At 38.2% G+C, this 16,434-nt stretch overlaps 1 protein-coding gene across 3 annotated transcripts in view; it reads left to right on the forward strand.

Moving 5' to 3' along the window:
- Positions 1-16,434, forward strand: part of slco1c1 (solute carrier organic anion transporter family, member 1C1) — a 68,425-nt gene that overhangs the window by 45,953 nt on the left and 6,038 nt on the right. For all 3 annotated transcript variants that reach the window (XM_057838314.1, XM_057838315.1, XM_057838316.1), the window contains exons 4-12: positions 720-852; positions 950-1,071; positions 1,157-1,303; positions 2,352-2,450; positions 5,939-6,181; positions 9,064-9,228; positions 9,419-9,614; positions 10,494-10,659; positions 15,065-15,237. In XM_057838314.1, coding sequence (XP_057694297.1) covers positions 720-852; positions 950-1,071; positions 1,157-1,303; positions 2,352-2,450; positions 5,939-6,181; positions 9,064-9,228; positions 9,419-9,614; positions 10,494-10,659; positions 15,065-15,237 — 1,444 coding nt within the window. The remainder of the gene's footprint in view (positions 1-719; positions 853-949; positions 1,072-1,156; positions 1,304-2,351; positions 2,451-5,938; positions 6,182-9,063; positions 9,229-9,418; positions 9,615-10,493; positions 10,660-15,064; positions 15,238-16,434) is intronic.

Here is a 16,434-nt window from a genome sequence, read left to right on the forward strand (position 1 = left end):
ATCTTCAAAACAGTTTTAAAACTTTCACATGTCGAAGGTAGACAGAAGGGAAATTATGGAATAAAGGGAGCAATTTTAACAACTTTAACAGTTGATTCGCAAAATTAAATGAATTGAATATAGTTTAAAGCTGCTGATACAGAATGGGGTCTTGAGTATTTTATTTACTGTTTTAAAATGTTAACTTGATACTGAAATAGTCGTTTATTTAAACCTGAGAGGCTTTTTATACAATTTTTGTAACTAATGCACGAAACATTAAAAGCATCTAATAGCTTGGGGGATTTGTTGGATTTTCCACTGAGATTGTTGGTGTGTTTTGCTTTTTTTAAGACAGTTTACAATATTATTTGCACGTTTTACTGACTGACTATGCCATTTCTGTTTGTTATTTATAAAGTTTTGTGTTTGTCACTAAATAAACAGGTCAGTTTCTTGTAACCAACCGTTGTGTGTTATTCAAACTCACCTAATTCAGCTGGCTAGTTGTTATCAAGATTACTACAACCTTTTTCAACATGAGTCTGACAACTAAGTAAGGAGGCTAAATAACTTTAAACTTTAACACATGCTCAGATAGGTCGGTATCGGCCAATATCGGTATCGGATCGGAAGTGCCAAACAATATCGGTATTGGATCGGAAGTGCAAAAACCTGGATCGGGACATCCCTAGAATGTGTCTGCCATAAACTCCCTAAAAATTGATCTCTTCTGACAGGTAACCTGTTAGTTATAGCATTTGTCAGTTACTTTGGTGCCAAACTCCATCGACCAAAGATTATTGCAGTTGGTTGTATACTGATGTCTATTGGTACCTTCATCATTGCCCTACCTCACTTCATCATTGGACGGTGAGTAACGAACCTAACTTTGATTTTTGATGAACATACCAGACAGAAATCATTCACTAACTTTTTCCTTCATTTCCATTGTACGGTTTGTGTACAGTTATGAATATGAATCTTCAGCACGTTGGGTTGTGAATTCAAGTCTTACGCCGTCCCCGTGTTCAGCTATCTCCACAGCTGAACCCAGCCAAAATAGTAAATTACCTGAAGTGCCAGTGACGGGTGCGTGTCTACTCATATAAACACACTAACAGATGCACTTCCTCACAGACACGCACTGGTACCACAATGTAATAATCTCCTCCAGATTGTGAAGGAGATTCCAACCTGTCAATGTGGATATATGTGCTCTTGGGAAATGTCCTACGAGGGATTGGAGAGACTCCTGTTCAACCTCTTGGAATTTCCTATATAGATGACTTTGCCAGTGAGGAGAATGCTGCTTTATATGTGGGTACGAAAACAATTTTCAATATCTGTGGGGAATCTACTATAAATGCTAATCTGCTGCCATACCAACTGAGGTTTTCCATTAGAGACCTTGAGATGATGGAATTATATATTAAAGTAATCCCGTGTTTTTCGTGGTTAATGGGGACCAGAACCCGCCGCGATAAGTGGAAAAACAGCAATGTAGCATTATTTATCATTATTATTATATTATTTATTCAGATTTTGCATTGGAAAGAGATACATATAAATAATGTTTTTTCACTTCTTTTCCACATATGTATATAAATATATTAATAAATGGTTTTTAAGCACTTGAGATATAATAATTATAAGTTTTAAACATGTTACTGTCCCACCAAATTATTTTTAAAACAAGAATAAAGTATAAAAATGCTTGTCTTTATTAAATGTTTCATTCAGTGAGTCCACTCAAATCCGCTCAAGCTGCTCACTTACACACAAAGAGTTGCCACAGCAACCGTTTAACAAGTTAAACGAGGATTGACGTATGTAGCACTTTGAAGCTTAGGGTTCCAGGCATCTGTGGCAAGATGAAACATTAAACGTCTGTCAATCATAGTTTAACTTTAATAAGCAACTCCAGTGCACTACCTGACCAACAAAGAGCAAGGAGAAGGAGGGAGAGTGAGACTACGCTCAGTTCATCTGTATTATATTTTTTTTAATTGAAAAAAAAAAAAAAACCTGCGATGGACTGAGGGCGCGAATTTTGAAACGCGAAGTAGCAAGGGATCACTGTATACAGTAAAAATGCTCAGCACAAAAATATTATTGTTGGTGTTATACAAAAATAGTAATAATAATGATCATAACTTTTATGATTTATGTCGTATTTTTTTCCAGAGAATCTTAACATAATAGCTTTGTTAAACCAAAATGATGTGCGGTAACTGTCCCGCCAAATGCCCCCATTAGCAACATTTGATCATTAAAAGCTCCCCTCCCTCCAAATAGTAGGTGGTGGTTTTGCTCTGCATGTGATCATATTAAATACCTCTTTTAATTTGAGAATGTTTCATGTGTTCTAGGCTGTGTGCAGACCATCTCTGTGGTGGGGCCTGTCTTCGGCTACCTGTTAGGCTCCTTATGTGCAAAGATTTATGTCGATATAGGATTTGTAAAACTGGGTAAGTTGTTATATTTTGACATTTATTGGTGAAAAAAACTATGTTGTATCAAAACTTTCACAGCACTTTAGAACAGGTCTGAGTCATCCAAAGTGGATTATTAGAAGAGCTGTTTTCTGGCAGACATGCCATCCTTAATTAAACAGATACATGATGTTATCGATACGACAGCATGTGCAGCAGATGCAATGAGTGGCAGCCAGAACAGATGTTCAGGATTAGTAACAATTAGTTAATGAACCAGAGAAGCTTTCAATCAAATAGAGTGCTGCAGTGGGAGTTCAATTTAGGGGCTGTTTACATGGTGACGCTATGACACCAAGACGCAACGACTGCGTTGCATGATGGCCTCGCCTCTACACGGTGACTGCAAAAACGGAAGGCAAAGACTCAAACTTTTGATTCCGGCCTCCAAAGCGGAACAATTCGATTGTGGGGATTGCGCCGCAACCATATCGATGGAACGCTCTCGCTCCAATGACGTCAGCACTCGCACACATCACTTTGGGCATGCGCAGTCACTGCTACAAAACATTCTAAACAGCATATTGTGAAACGTCGACTTTAACTGACCGTGGTTTTAATAAATTAGTTTTTAATATATATCGAGTTGTTGTTTTATTCAAGTTTTTGTGCCTTTTGAAGCAAAAGAAAAAAAAAACGTGTTGACGGCATTGCTTCGAGTGGGTGTGTTGTCTTAGAGGCTGAGAAAGCTGTTGTCAAAGAAGTGCATCATTGGCTGTCGCCTTTCAAAACTCCACTGTGCCCCAGGGTCTGGCATGAATGCTAAATTGTTTTCACACGGAATGGCGACATCGTTCGAATGGGACAGAACCATGTAAATGCAATAACAAAATGTGCCGTATTCTCAGCTCGTCCCCATGTAAACTGCCCCTAAGAATACAACTTATCTCGCAAAAAAAAGACATTTGACCTTAGTCTTTGTATTACATTGCATATGAAGTAAATGGTCTTTATATGAATTGCTTGTGGAGTTTTCCATTCATAACCTTTCATGTCACAGAGATTAGAAAACAAGAGTTTTCAGTGTTTTTCTCACTTGCTTTTCTCTTCTCTGTCTGTGGTTAAAGTAATAAAGAAGAGATAATGCATTTAGAACCCTAAATTTAATATATACAGTGGGGCAAATAAGTATTTAGTCAACCACAAATTGTGCAAGATCTCCCACTTGAAAATATTAGCGAGGCCTGTAATTGTCAACATGGGTAAACTTCAACCATGAGCGACAGAATGTGGAAAAAAACCCAGAAAACCACATTGTTTGATTTTTAAATAATTTATTTGCAAATCATGGCGGAAAATAAGTATTTGGTCAATACCAAAAGTTCATCTAATTACTTTGCGACTTAACGAAGGCCAACGTTTTCTGTAACTCTTCACAAGCTTTTCACACACTGTTGCTGGTATTTTGGCCAATTCCTCCATGCATATCTCTTCTAGAGCAGTGATTTTTTGGGGCTGTCGTTGGGCAACATTGACTTTCAACTCCCTCCACAGATTTTCTATGGGGTTGAGATCTGGAGACTGGCTAGGCCACTCCAGTACCTTGAAATGCTTCTTACGAAACCACTCCTTTGTTGCCCTGGCTGTGTGTTTGGGATCATTGTCATGCTGAAAGACCCAGCCACGTCTCATCTTCAATGCCCTTGCTGATGGAAGGAGATTTTCACTCAAAATCTCTCGATACATGGACCCATTCATTCTTTCCTTTACACAGATCAGTCGTCCTGGTCCCTTTGCAGAAAAGCAGCCCCAAAGCATGATGTTTGCACCCCCATGCTTCACAGTGGGTATGGTGTTCTTTGGATCCAATTCAGTATTCTTTCTCCTCTAAACATGAGAACCTGTGTTTCTACCAAAAAGTCCTATTTTGGTTTCATCTGACCATAACACATTTTCCCAGTCCTCTTCTGGATAATCCAAATGCTCTATACCGCAGACGGGCCTGGACGTGTACTTTCTTCAGCAGAGGGACACGTCTGCAGTGCAGGATTTGAGTCCCTGGTGGCGCATTGTGTTACTGATAGTAGCCTTTGTTTCTGTGGTCTCAGCTCTCTGTAGGTCATTCACTAGGTCCCCCCGTGTGGTTCTGGGATTTTTGCTCACGGTTCTTGTTATCATTTTGACGCCACGGGGTGAGATCTTGCATGGAGCCCGAGATCGAGGGAGATTATCAGTGGTCTTGTATGTCTTCCATTTTGTAATAATTGCTCCCACAGTTGATTTCTTTACACCAAGCGTTTTACCTATTGCAGATTCAGTCTTCCCAGCCTGGTGCAGGTCTACAATTTTGTCTCTGGTGTCCTTTGACAGCTCTTTGGTCTTGGCCATAGTGGAGTTTGGAGTGTGACTGACTCAGGTTGTGGACAGGTGTCTTTTATTCCGATAATGAGTTAAAACAGGTGGCATTAATACAGGTAACAGGTAGAGCCTCGTGAGACCTCGTTAGAAGAAGTTAGACCTCTTTGACAGCCAGAAATCTTGCTCGTTTGTAGGTGATCAAATACTTATTTTCCACTCTAAATCAGAAATAAGTTCTTTCAAAATCAAACAATGTGATTTAATGTTTTTTTTTTCCACATTCTGTCTCTCATGGTTGAGGTTTACCCATGTTGACAATTACAGGCCTCTCTAATCTTTTCAAGTTGGAGAACTTGCACAATTGGGGGTTGACTAAATACTTATTTGCCCCACTGTATATATTTGGAATCGGTAATATATCACAACAAGAAGTTTCCATTTTTAGGACAAAAAGTAGTAATATCATAAAAGTAAATTTCAGTGTTCATGAGAAAAAGGTAGCAATGTTGCTCTTACTCTCTTACTCTTAACATCGCAAGGAAATGTTCTTTACTCGAAAAAAATATTTAGGTTACAAACAAATTTAAATGTAATACACTGTAAAATAGAAAAAAAAACATCCAGAAAGCTGTGCTAATTTAAGATTTTAAGTAAGCACAACTAAAATGTTCAAGTTTTCATTTGTAAGTTGATATTTTGAGCATTTATTACTCAATTTAATTAACTGTTAACTTGATAAAACGTAAAAGTTTTAATGTGTAACATACATTTCTGAGTAAGCAGACATTGGAATGTTAAGTTGCACTATAAAAAGTAAGTTGTGCTTACTTGAAATGGTGTGTCAATTTTAAATAGCGTGTTGGTAACAGCACTGTAAGCCAGGTTGCTCACCTGACTATGTAATATGCAGCTGACCCTGGCTTTATACAGTATGTATGTACATAAACTCCTAAAGTCTATGTAAAAGTCCAGTTTACATAAAATTCTAAGTTCTGCTTACTTACCACAACTTCTGCTTACTCAAAACTTATATATATATAAAAAAAGGTATTTTTTTATCAAGTAGAAAGTTGTCCAGGTTGCCAGAATGTCTTATAAATGTAAATGCCATGATGGTGAACAATAAATATTGAATATAAATTTCACTCTATTTACCCCCAACACAGAAACCATCACTATCACCCCAGCAGATTCCCGTTGGGTCGGAGCCTGGTGGTTAGGCTACCTCATAGCTGGTGTCATCACCCTCCTTTCTGCCATTCCATTTTGGTTTCTACCACGCTCGCTGCCAGTGTCAGGCTCAAAATCCCCAGAAAAGCCTGAGCAGAAAAGATTCATTAAAGACTCTGCCTCTATAAAGCACAAGTATCCAGTAGAAGAACACACCAGTTTCATAGAGATGGCCAAAGGTGAGCATTACTATAAAGTGCATACAATGTGTTTAAAGCGACACTAGGTAACTTTTCAACCATAATAAAATATTTTCATAACATTGGCAATAATATGTCAACTGACAACTACTTGAATGACACCTCTTATATATCTTAAGGGGGTCTGTATTGTCGTATTGTTTTCATCGACACTAATTAACTTCGAGGAGGGTGGCAGGGTACCCTGCCACACAAAAAAAACTACAAATGTGCTGACTGTTTTACAGCATACACCACTTCCCCCTTTCCCCATTCATTATAAAGACTGAAGTCAATGCAAATTCTACAAAGATGGCAGAGAAACAAAAGAGACAAAAGTTGTTGTTTTTTCTGAGGAGGGAAAAAGGGCAGGTTACAAGGATATACAGAATAAACACTTCCTGGCATGCCCCCCCCCCCCCCTCGTCAGCTCGTCAGGCGTCAGCGGACTAATCATTTTAACAATACAGCAATTGCTATAGTATGCAGAAGGACTGGGGATTCAGCTGATTTTGCGGGATAATTCGTTTATTTTTCCGTCACGCCAGCCCAATGTGCTGCAGGCTCTTGTTGCTACACAGAGGAGAGTGGTGTGATGCTTTTTGGATTTCCAAAATATCCTGTTCACCGCGAAGAAAAGGCAAAACAAGTCAGACAATCTAAAGACCATTGGACGGATGACGAAGTGACTAAGCTGCGTGTTTTATGTTATGTCAAATACTGGGATCATGACAAACGTTTTAATAAGGAGGTGGCTTGCATTTTGTGGGTGGCAATGCTCCCTGTCCATCGAGAAGGCCACTCGGCTGACGACCGGTGGCTTGTCGCACACCATGGTTGCCAGCCGATGAAGGCATCCCGCATATAGAGCGCTATCCTTGGCTCGGAGCCCCCCGCTCTCCTTTCCAGTTCTCGATTGTGTCGAAATTTCCAGTCCCCTCGGCCCTCTTCACGTGCCGGCCTGGAGAACGCTCCGAGGTCGGCTGGTTTGTCCACAGAGAATGCGCCATTTTCAGTGTTCATTCCCCTCTGTGCCCCCTGCGACGAGCACTGCCTGTCTGTCGGGGCCGCAGCAGAACGAAGAGCCGAAACTTGCTCGCCGCCAGGGGCTGGCCGATTGCTGAAGACAATCACCCCCGCTGCCATGAGTCGGGGTAGCTTTGTCTGATTTTTCATTTTTGAAAGACAAGGAAGAGACTTGGAAGAGCCGCTCCTTCGGTTTCGCATGTGGCCCAGCTCTCACGCCTCCTGTTTTGTTTACGCTCTTTCCTCCGTCTCCAGGGAAAAGACAAAAGCTGAAGTGACTCCGGTGGCATAAAAAAAACGTTCGGGAGGGTTAAGAAGTTGGCAGTTTTGACCATTATATAATGGTCAAAACTGCCAACTTGGCCAGTAAACAATGGCCAGTAAGTTAGCCATTTACAGAATAAATGCATTTGTAATATTTCATATTCCATTTAGCATAGGACTGTTATTTATCATGACCATACAATTCATTTAACAATTGGGGAAACATGCTCAGATAAAAAGAATATCCTGTAAAAATATTTGAGTACAGAGATAAAAACATTGATTACATTTTGCTGCTCTCTCTCTCACATTTTCCTCGTTCTGAATCTTCGTCTTCCATTGGGCTGAATTCTAAATCGGCTGAAATCGTTACTCTGCCGACGTCATCACCTAGATGGCGGCGCCAGAGCGCCATGATGACAGGAGAAGTTAAACGGCAGATTGAAAGACTCATTTCTCGTCATCTGCACTTTGCCAAATTGTTGTATATAGTCGAATCGTCTCAAAAAATGTTTTTAATTCACATAATACCGTATTGGCCCGAGTATAAGACGGCCCTGATTATAAGACGACCCCCTCTTTTTCAAGACTCAAGTTTGAAAAAAGACTTTTTGAGCACCAAATTATTTTTTATACAGAAAATAATTACAGTACATCCAAAACAAATGATTATAACAATATATTTGAGAGAAAAAGTATGTTATTTTGCCTCATTCAAATCTTAATATATGAACATTTAAATATGTAAACTCAAGTGCAATCACAATCATAAATGAATGGCTTCTGGTTTTTGAAATGTAAATAAACCAATCTATTGTGATAAAACAACAAAATTGCAATAACTGCATTAACCATCAAAGTGAAGTCTAACTGTAACTGTAGTCTTGAAACAAATCTGAATAAGGAAAAACATTGCAATAAAATAATGCAAACTGGTTAAACTAAAAAGAGTAGCTGAGATCTGTCATGACAGAACATCGCTTCAATGATATCTGTCACCATCTAGCCTCGTGAATGGGGAGAGTAGCTGAGATCTGTCATGACAGAACATTGCTTCAGCGATATCTGGCGCCATCTAGCGTCGTGAATGGGTGTAATGTCTAGACCGCGAATATAAGACTACCCCCTCTTTTTCAGTGTTATTTCAATGCAAAAAAGACCGTCTTATATTCGGGCCAATATGGTAATAATATTGAGCGCTTTCGCTTTTGTCCACCGGCATCGCTAAAATCGATCAAAACTGAAAGTTACAAAGTGTTGCTTTAAGTGGGGCAGAACACTATGTGTACAGTGTGTGGAATCCGCTATTGAGCTAATTATACAGTATATCTCAACCTTATTAATCGCTAATATTTATGAACAGTGTGGCTCGGTCACTGCCTCACAGCTCTGAATGGAGTTTGAATATTCTGTGCCTGCATGGTTTTTCTCTTGGTACACCGGCTTCTATTGTCATTGTGAAAGGTTGTTTGTCAATGTGTGCCTTGTGATTGACTGGCAACCAGCTCAGATTGTATCCCAGGATAGGCTCCAGCAAACCCTGGCTATGAGCTGAAATAACAGCATAGACTTGTTCCACTGTCTTTTCCCAGATTTTATTCCAACTCTCAGGATGCTGTTGGGACACCCTGTTTATTTGATCTACTTGTGTGTGACAATCATCCAGCTCAACTCTCTAATCGGAATGGTCACTTACAAACCCAAGTACATTGAGCAGCACTTCAGGCAATCTGCCTCAAAGGCAAACTTTCTAATGGGTAGGACGAAGTTATGTAAATAAATAAATAAAAAGCCTGAAAGATAAGTGTCACGTAGTAAATGTGTGTCTTTGTTCTTTTTTAATTTATTTTATTTTTCTAAGTGACCAACATTCATAGATTCAATGTGAAATAAGTAGTTTATTTTACCATTAACTGTAACTTTTTCGGTTTTGTTCCTAAACCTCAGGTGTGATTAATATCCCAGCGGTTGCCCTTGGGATTTTTTCTGGTGGCCTTCTGATGAAGAAAATGAAGCTGAACATAATGGGAGCTGCAAAGTTTGCTTTTGCCACATCTTTCATTGGTTACATTCTTTCACTGTTCTTCTTTGTGATGAGTTGTGAGAACGCTAAAATTGCCGGAGTGACACTTCCCTATAACAGGTTGGTTGGTAAATCATTTCACGTGCAAAATCGAACCATTAGACTTGAACACAATCCATAAATACAAAAAAAAAATACTTGAAAAAAATCTGAGAAAGTTGAGGTAAAATGAATTGTATTATATTTTGGTGTATTTTTTTTTACAATAAATCAGTTAAACTATTATGATTATTTACCATATTGGCCTGAATATAAGACGGCCCTGATTATAAGACGACCCCCTCTTTTTCAAGACTCAAGTTTGAAAAAAGACTTTTTGAACACCAAATTATTTTTTATACAGAAAATAATACAGTACAGCTGAAACAAATGCTTATAACAATATATTTGAGAGAAAAAACATGTTATTCTGCTTCATTCAAATCTTAATATCTGAACATTTAAATATATAAACTAAAGTGCAATCACATTCATAAATGACTTCTGGTTTTTGAAATGTAAATAAACCAATCTATTGTGATAAAACAACAACATTGCAATAACTGCATTAACCATCAAAGTGAAGTCTAACTGTAACTGTAGTCTTGAAACAAATCTGAATAAGGAAAAACATTGCAGTAAAATAATGCAAACTGGTTAAACTTGAGAGTAGCTGAGATCTGTCATGACAGAACATCGCTTCAATGATATCTGGTGCCATCTAGCGTCGTGAAGGGGTATTACGTCCAGGCCGCGAATATAAGACGACCCATACTTATTTCAATGCAAAAAACACCATCTTATATTCGGGCCAATACGGTAATTCGATGAAACAAGAAAAAGTGTATACTTTGGTTTCTACTGTAGGCAACTATGAGTTTGAGTGAAATCTTAAAATGAAGAGATATACTTTGTTAGCACTGTAAATATCACGATCAATTAGTATTTTATCTTTTCCAGCATGGAGGGAATATCCTATGACAAACACTCTGTGTTCACTACCTGCAACTCCAACTGTTACTGTTCTGCAAATAACTGGGACCCGATCTGTGGAGGGAATGGAATCACATATGTTTCGCCCTGTCTTGCGGGCTGCACCAGCTCAACCGGCTCAGGGAAAAATACAGTAAGTAAAATTCTAAAATAAATAAATGAATTCTGATAAAATACTGTACTATTTTCAAGAGGCATGTTGCATATGAATGAATTTGGGCCGATTACGCTATAGTGGTTAAAATACGTGCTATACTGTTGAAGACCAGGAGTTCCTACACTTTTTCAGATCAAAGCCTACTGCACATTAGAAATTTGTTTACTTCGGAGGCCTAGATATGACCATAACATTAACAGCACTAATAAGCTATTCAACAATGAATTTAAGTTATATAGAACGTAACTCACCTAAAGGGGGGGGCTGGTCAAAAGTAACATAACCCCAATTCTAATGAAGTCGGGATGTTGTGTTAAACATAAATAAAAACAGAATACAATAATTTGCAAATCATGTTCAACCTATTTTTCATTGCATACACTATAAAGAAAATATATTCAATGTTCTCAATTCATAAACTGTATTGTTTTTTTAGCAAAAAGAGAGAAAAAAAAACTAGTTTTATGGCTACTACATGTTCCCCAGAAAATTGGGACAGAGTCATGTTTACCACTTTGTTACACCACTTTGTCTTTTAACAACATTCAACAAACATACAGGAACTGAGAACACCAATTGTTGTTCAGGTAAGTGAAATTTTTTCACATTCTTGCTTGAATTACAGCTTCAAAAGTCTTAAGGTCTCCGCTAGCATATTTTATGCTTCATAATGTGCCACACAATTTCCAAGGGAGACAGATCTGGACTGCAGGCCCTTTTAGTACCGCACTCTTTTACTACAAAGCCATGCTGTTTTACCATGTGTGGAATGGGGTTTGACATTTTGTAGCTTAGGGGTGGGCATACTATTCCACAGAGGGATGATGTCACTCATTTGCCACGTTTACATGGAGCCAAATATTCCAATTACAATCGGAATATTTGTTCAAACCGAATAAATGTGTTCCATATAAACACCTCTTTCGGAATGAACAGGCCCAAACCGAATGGAATTTCATTCCGATTCACAGGGGTGGAATATTCCTTTTCCCAAACCGATTAGAAGTAAAATTATATCATGTAAACAGGGAAGCGGAATGGTGTCTGGTTGCGTTCTTTCTGCGCATGCTCCGTACTGACGTGGTGACGTGACTTGGTGACGTAAGTAACGTCACTTGCAACATGGCTTCCAAGCACACGCACAGCGCACCCACACAACTTTTTAAATGAACGGCGTATCATTCTGAAGTTTTGTTTCCACTCGAAAAGTTAAAACAGCAGCTGATCTGACGATCGATCTCCATGTTTTGCAACGTGACACTTTGTTTTGATTAATCTGCGCATGTCAGACGGCAGTTGTCAAACGTCCTTTCGGAATAAAGGCAGTCACATGTAAACGCTGGATCGGAATAGATGAAGTGACATGTAAACAGCTGATGTGAAATTTCCATTCGGAATGATTTGAATCAGTATGAATAAAAGTCAGCATGTAAACGTGGCTATTGACGTCACATCCGCCTTCTTCCTCAATCTGAGACTGTGGCCGGAAGTCTTTCATATTTGTAGCGCAGGATTTAAAAAATTGAGTACCGTAATTTCCCGAATATAACGCGCACTTTTTTTCCCCAAAATCAACTTGTAAAATCATGGTGCGCATTATAAACGGGTACATGGATGGAGACAGAAATATATGTATGTATATATATATATATATATATATATATATATCTTAGGGCTGTCAAAATTATCGCGTTAACGGGCGTTAACTAATTTTTTAATCACGTTAAAATATTTGACGCAATTAACGCAGATGCCCCGCTCAGAGAGATTTAAATGACAGTACGCAGTGAAACGGTCACTTGTTGTGTTTTATGGAGTTTTGCCGCCCTCTGCTGGCGCTTGGGTGCGACTGATTTTATAGGCTTCAGCATCCATGAGCATTGTGTAAGTAATTATTGACATCAACAATGGCGGGCTACTAGTTTATTTTTTGATGGAAAATTTTACAAATTTTATTAAAACGAAAACATTAAGAGGGGTTTTAATATAAAATTTCTCTAACTTGTACTAACATTTTTCTTTTAAGAACTACAAGTCTTTCTATCCATGGATCGCTTTAACAGAATGTTAATAATGTTAATGCCATGTTGTTGATTTATTGTTATAATAAACAAATAGTCCTTATGTACCGTATGTTGAATGTATATATATCCATCTTGTGTCTTATCTTTCCATTCCAACAATAATTTACAGAAAAATATGGCATATTTTATAGATGGTTTGAATTGCGATTAATTACGATTAATTAATTTTTAAGCTGTAATTAACTCGATTAAAAATTTTAATCGTTTGACAGCCCTAATATATATATGTATATATATATGTATATATATATATATATATATATATATATATATATATATATATATATATACACAAACCGATTTTTTTTTTTTTTTAATTGATACGGCCACGTTGTGTTGAAGAAACTTATGCAGCGATCCGTTGCCGACCATTACGGTACGTGACGTCACCATTTTATTTCGGTAATACTTCACTCTGATCGGCCGAATGATTTCGTCTGTGTTAAATGCTGCTTTTTTCACTCTTCATAAAGCACAGGATGTAGTTTCTTGAACTCATTTGAGTCAACGTTTATTGCAGCTCCGCAACTTGGACCATAACAAACGTAACAACACAGACTTCCTGTGTGAGTCCGTCAACTATATCTGTCCCTCGGGAAACTCAAACCCAAATAACAATAGTTCCTATTGTTACTGTCGTGTCGACAGCAATGAGCTCTCTCGAATTTCCGACTTGCGTTCTCACTTTCATTTTACCGTATCAATCCATGGAAGAAACATTTATTCATCACGATGAAATGAGCAAGTTATACAGCAGCCTTTAAAGGAAAGTCACATCTGTTTTGTTTTCTCCTAGATTCTGGTAAGTTGGAGAAGTTGTCAAATCATATTATTACCGTAAATATTGTCAGTTTATGGTAATGTTTTGAACTACCAATATGCTATGCTTGTGCTGTGTTTCACCAGTCAGTAAAATGGCATTTCTGTATCTGTACATGAGCTCTGTTTTCTTGTATTCTTCTATTTATTGGTGATAAAATTAGGGTGCGCATTATAAACGGGTACAATAATTTTCCCTAGATTTTACAAGTAAATTTGTGGTGCGCATTATACACGGGTGCGCCTTCTATTCAGGAAATTACGGTAAATATATCGATCGCTTGTGCACACATCCATTTATTTCATATTACATGTGGTAACATGTGATATGAAATAAACATGTTTTCATGTGTCACAGGCACTCTAAAGCGACATATGGCAGTAAAAGGTGCTGTACAACTCTTTTTATCATTGTCCCCCCAAAAATTGATTCTCTAAAATTGTATTCTTTACTGTCCCCCCAACTTTGAAAACAGATCACCGCCCCTGATTCAATGACATATAGATTGAACATGATTTGCAAATCATTGTATTGTGTTTATATTTGTACAACACAACATCACAACTTTATTAGAAATAAGGTTACAATGAAAATGAAGAGTGCTTCAATAGTCAAATTTTCATAAACAAACTCCCATTTTTGCTCAGAACAATGAATCTGTCATTCATTTTCCATAGTATCAATCATTTTTTAAATAATCTGGAAATAACTACCGGTAATTCCCAACGAAATGACACAATCGGCCACTGTTTTTAGACATGAAGCCACCTGAAGGTAGATAGCAGCAGTTGGCAGCCTGCGGCTCACGAGCCACAAGCAACCATTTGTTTTTAATCACTCTGCTGTGATTCCCAGCGTCTACTGAGTGCTCATATTAATGTTTGTGAGCAGACAGTAGGACAAGTCTGGGCTAATACCTATTAAGATTATAGTGGCATGACCAAGTGTGGATGTAGCCAGAGTGTCTAAACTTTTGAACACCACTGTATGATCCCATTCGGAATATACTTCTATTTCATTACCTATACACTACAATATAGCAGTTCACAATACTGTCTCTAAAAATATAACACATAAAAAAAACACTTACCAGGGCTTCTAAGTGTTTGTAGACCACACTCATTCTGTTTTGCTTTTCATAGTTGTTTTAGATAATCAGATGCAGCAAGAATTTGCTGCTCTCAAAGTTCCAAATAAATCTCTTTCCAACTTGAAACAAGCACAACAGTGTTGGCCGACCTATTCTCCCATTGTCCAGTTTTATCGAAAAAGTGATTCTTTATAGGCCTGCCAAGATTCCTGGCAGGCCTTTAAAGAATCACTTTTCAGCCACACATTTTCCAAAGCAAAAGCCTCAGAGGCTTTTACCATGACCTCAATTCACTATTCAACACCCAATCATTACAACAGTTTATTTCTGAGAACCATGCATCCATGTTCTCGTATTCAAGTGCGTTTTTCTAATATGTTTGTTCAGGTCTTCTCCAACTGTAGTTGTGTCGGTGTGGCCAGTAACTTGACGGCCAGTACAGGTCAGTGCCCCGATAAAGACGACTGTGACAGGATGTTCCCGTACTTCTTGGCTCTCTCCGTCATCACTTCCTTCATCATCTCCCTGGGAGGAACGCCCGGATACATGCTTCTCATCAGGTTAGCCTTGCTCCAAAGCTCATAAAAAGCTTTCATGCCCCTCATCCTTTGATCATCAAAGCTATTTTTATAATCAGTGAGTGGACTTATGTTATGTTACATTCCCATACATATTGCATGATTTTGATTTGGATACCACATGGTTAAATGCTTTGCACTAGGTGTTCAGGCATAAGTGCTGTGCGAACAGTGCTTCATTTAGATCAAAGCATTCAGACACAATTTAATGGGTTATTTATGGTCTGAGTGTAATTTAAAATTTCTGCAGATTTGAGCTTTCTGTAGCTAGAAATCCCACTGGGATATCTGCCAACTTTTTTCCCCCTAAACCTCTTTCCATTCACATGATCCTTAGTAAATTGGGAAATACCAGTTTCTCTTCCTCATTAATGAGATTAGGGAGGTTGCTGTGGTCCTGGTGTCAGAGTGCAAACTGCTGCTGTTTAATTTTCCTACCTTTTATAATATTCTTCCACAATCTTCTAAAGGTGTTCGATTATTTGGCTGCAGCTACATTGTTGGCAGTTTTGAGCAAGGCAATCAAAAAAATGCCTCTATGACCACATCAGATACATCCATGCCTTTGTGATTTCATTGAAAATGGATTATAGAAAAACTGCCAGATTACTTTAGTGTAGTGAAGTGCCCTTAGAAAGCTCAGAACACGTATTACGTGGCAATTTTGCAGTAATAAGCTTCCCTCCTTACTTAATATGGGTAGGCCAACTGTGGGAACTATTTCCTTGACCTCTGCTTAATAAGAACTACTGTGGCTGCTGTAATCTTGGGATCATTTGAGAAAACAGAAAAATCTAGTAGGGAAAAACTGGAACACAGTTTTCTCTGCATAATGTAAGAATTGTGTTGAAAAATGATATTCACACACTGCCAGATTTCAGCAAGAAGTTGTAATGTAACCACTTTAATTAATTCCTTCCATTTATGTCCATTATCTACAGCAGAAGTGCTAAAACTTTTTGGCCGAACTTGTCATGTACGAGATGGAGGAACCAGTTGCGTATCGCAGACACAGGATTTTATTGATGTTGACAGGCAAAGAAAACAATCAGGTCAAGCGTTAATGGATAGTTGGCATGCAAACGTATGGTGACTCACTGATGACCTGGCACTGAATGCTGGGTGTTCGTGCTTACAGTGGGTGGAACAAGTATTTGCTACACTGCCGATTTTGCTGGT

This window comes from Corythoichthys intestinalis, chromosome 6 (genome assembly GCF_030265065.1).
Source record: "Corythoichthys intestinalis isolate RoL2023-P3 chromosome 6, ASM3026506v1, whole genome shotgun sequence".
Lineage (NCBI taxonomy): Eukaryota > Metazoa > Chordata > Actinopteri > Syngnathiformes > Syngnathidae > Corythoichthys > Corythoichthys intestinalis.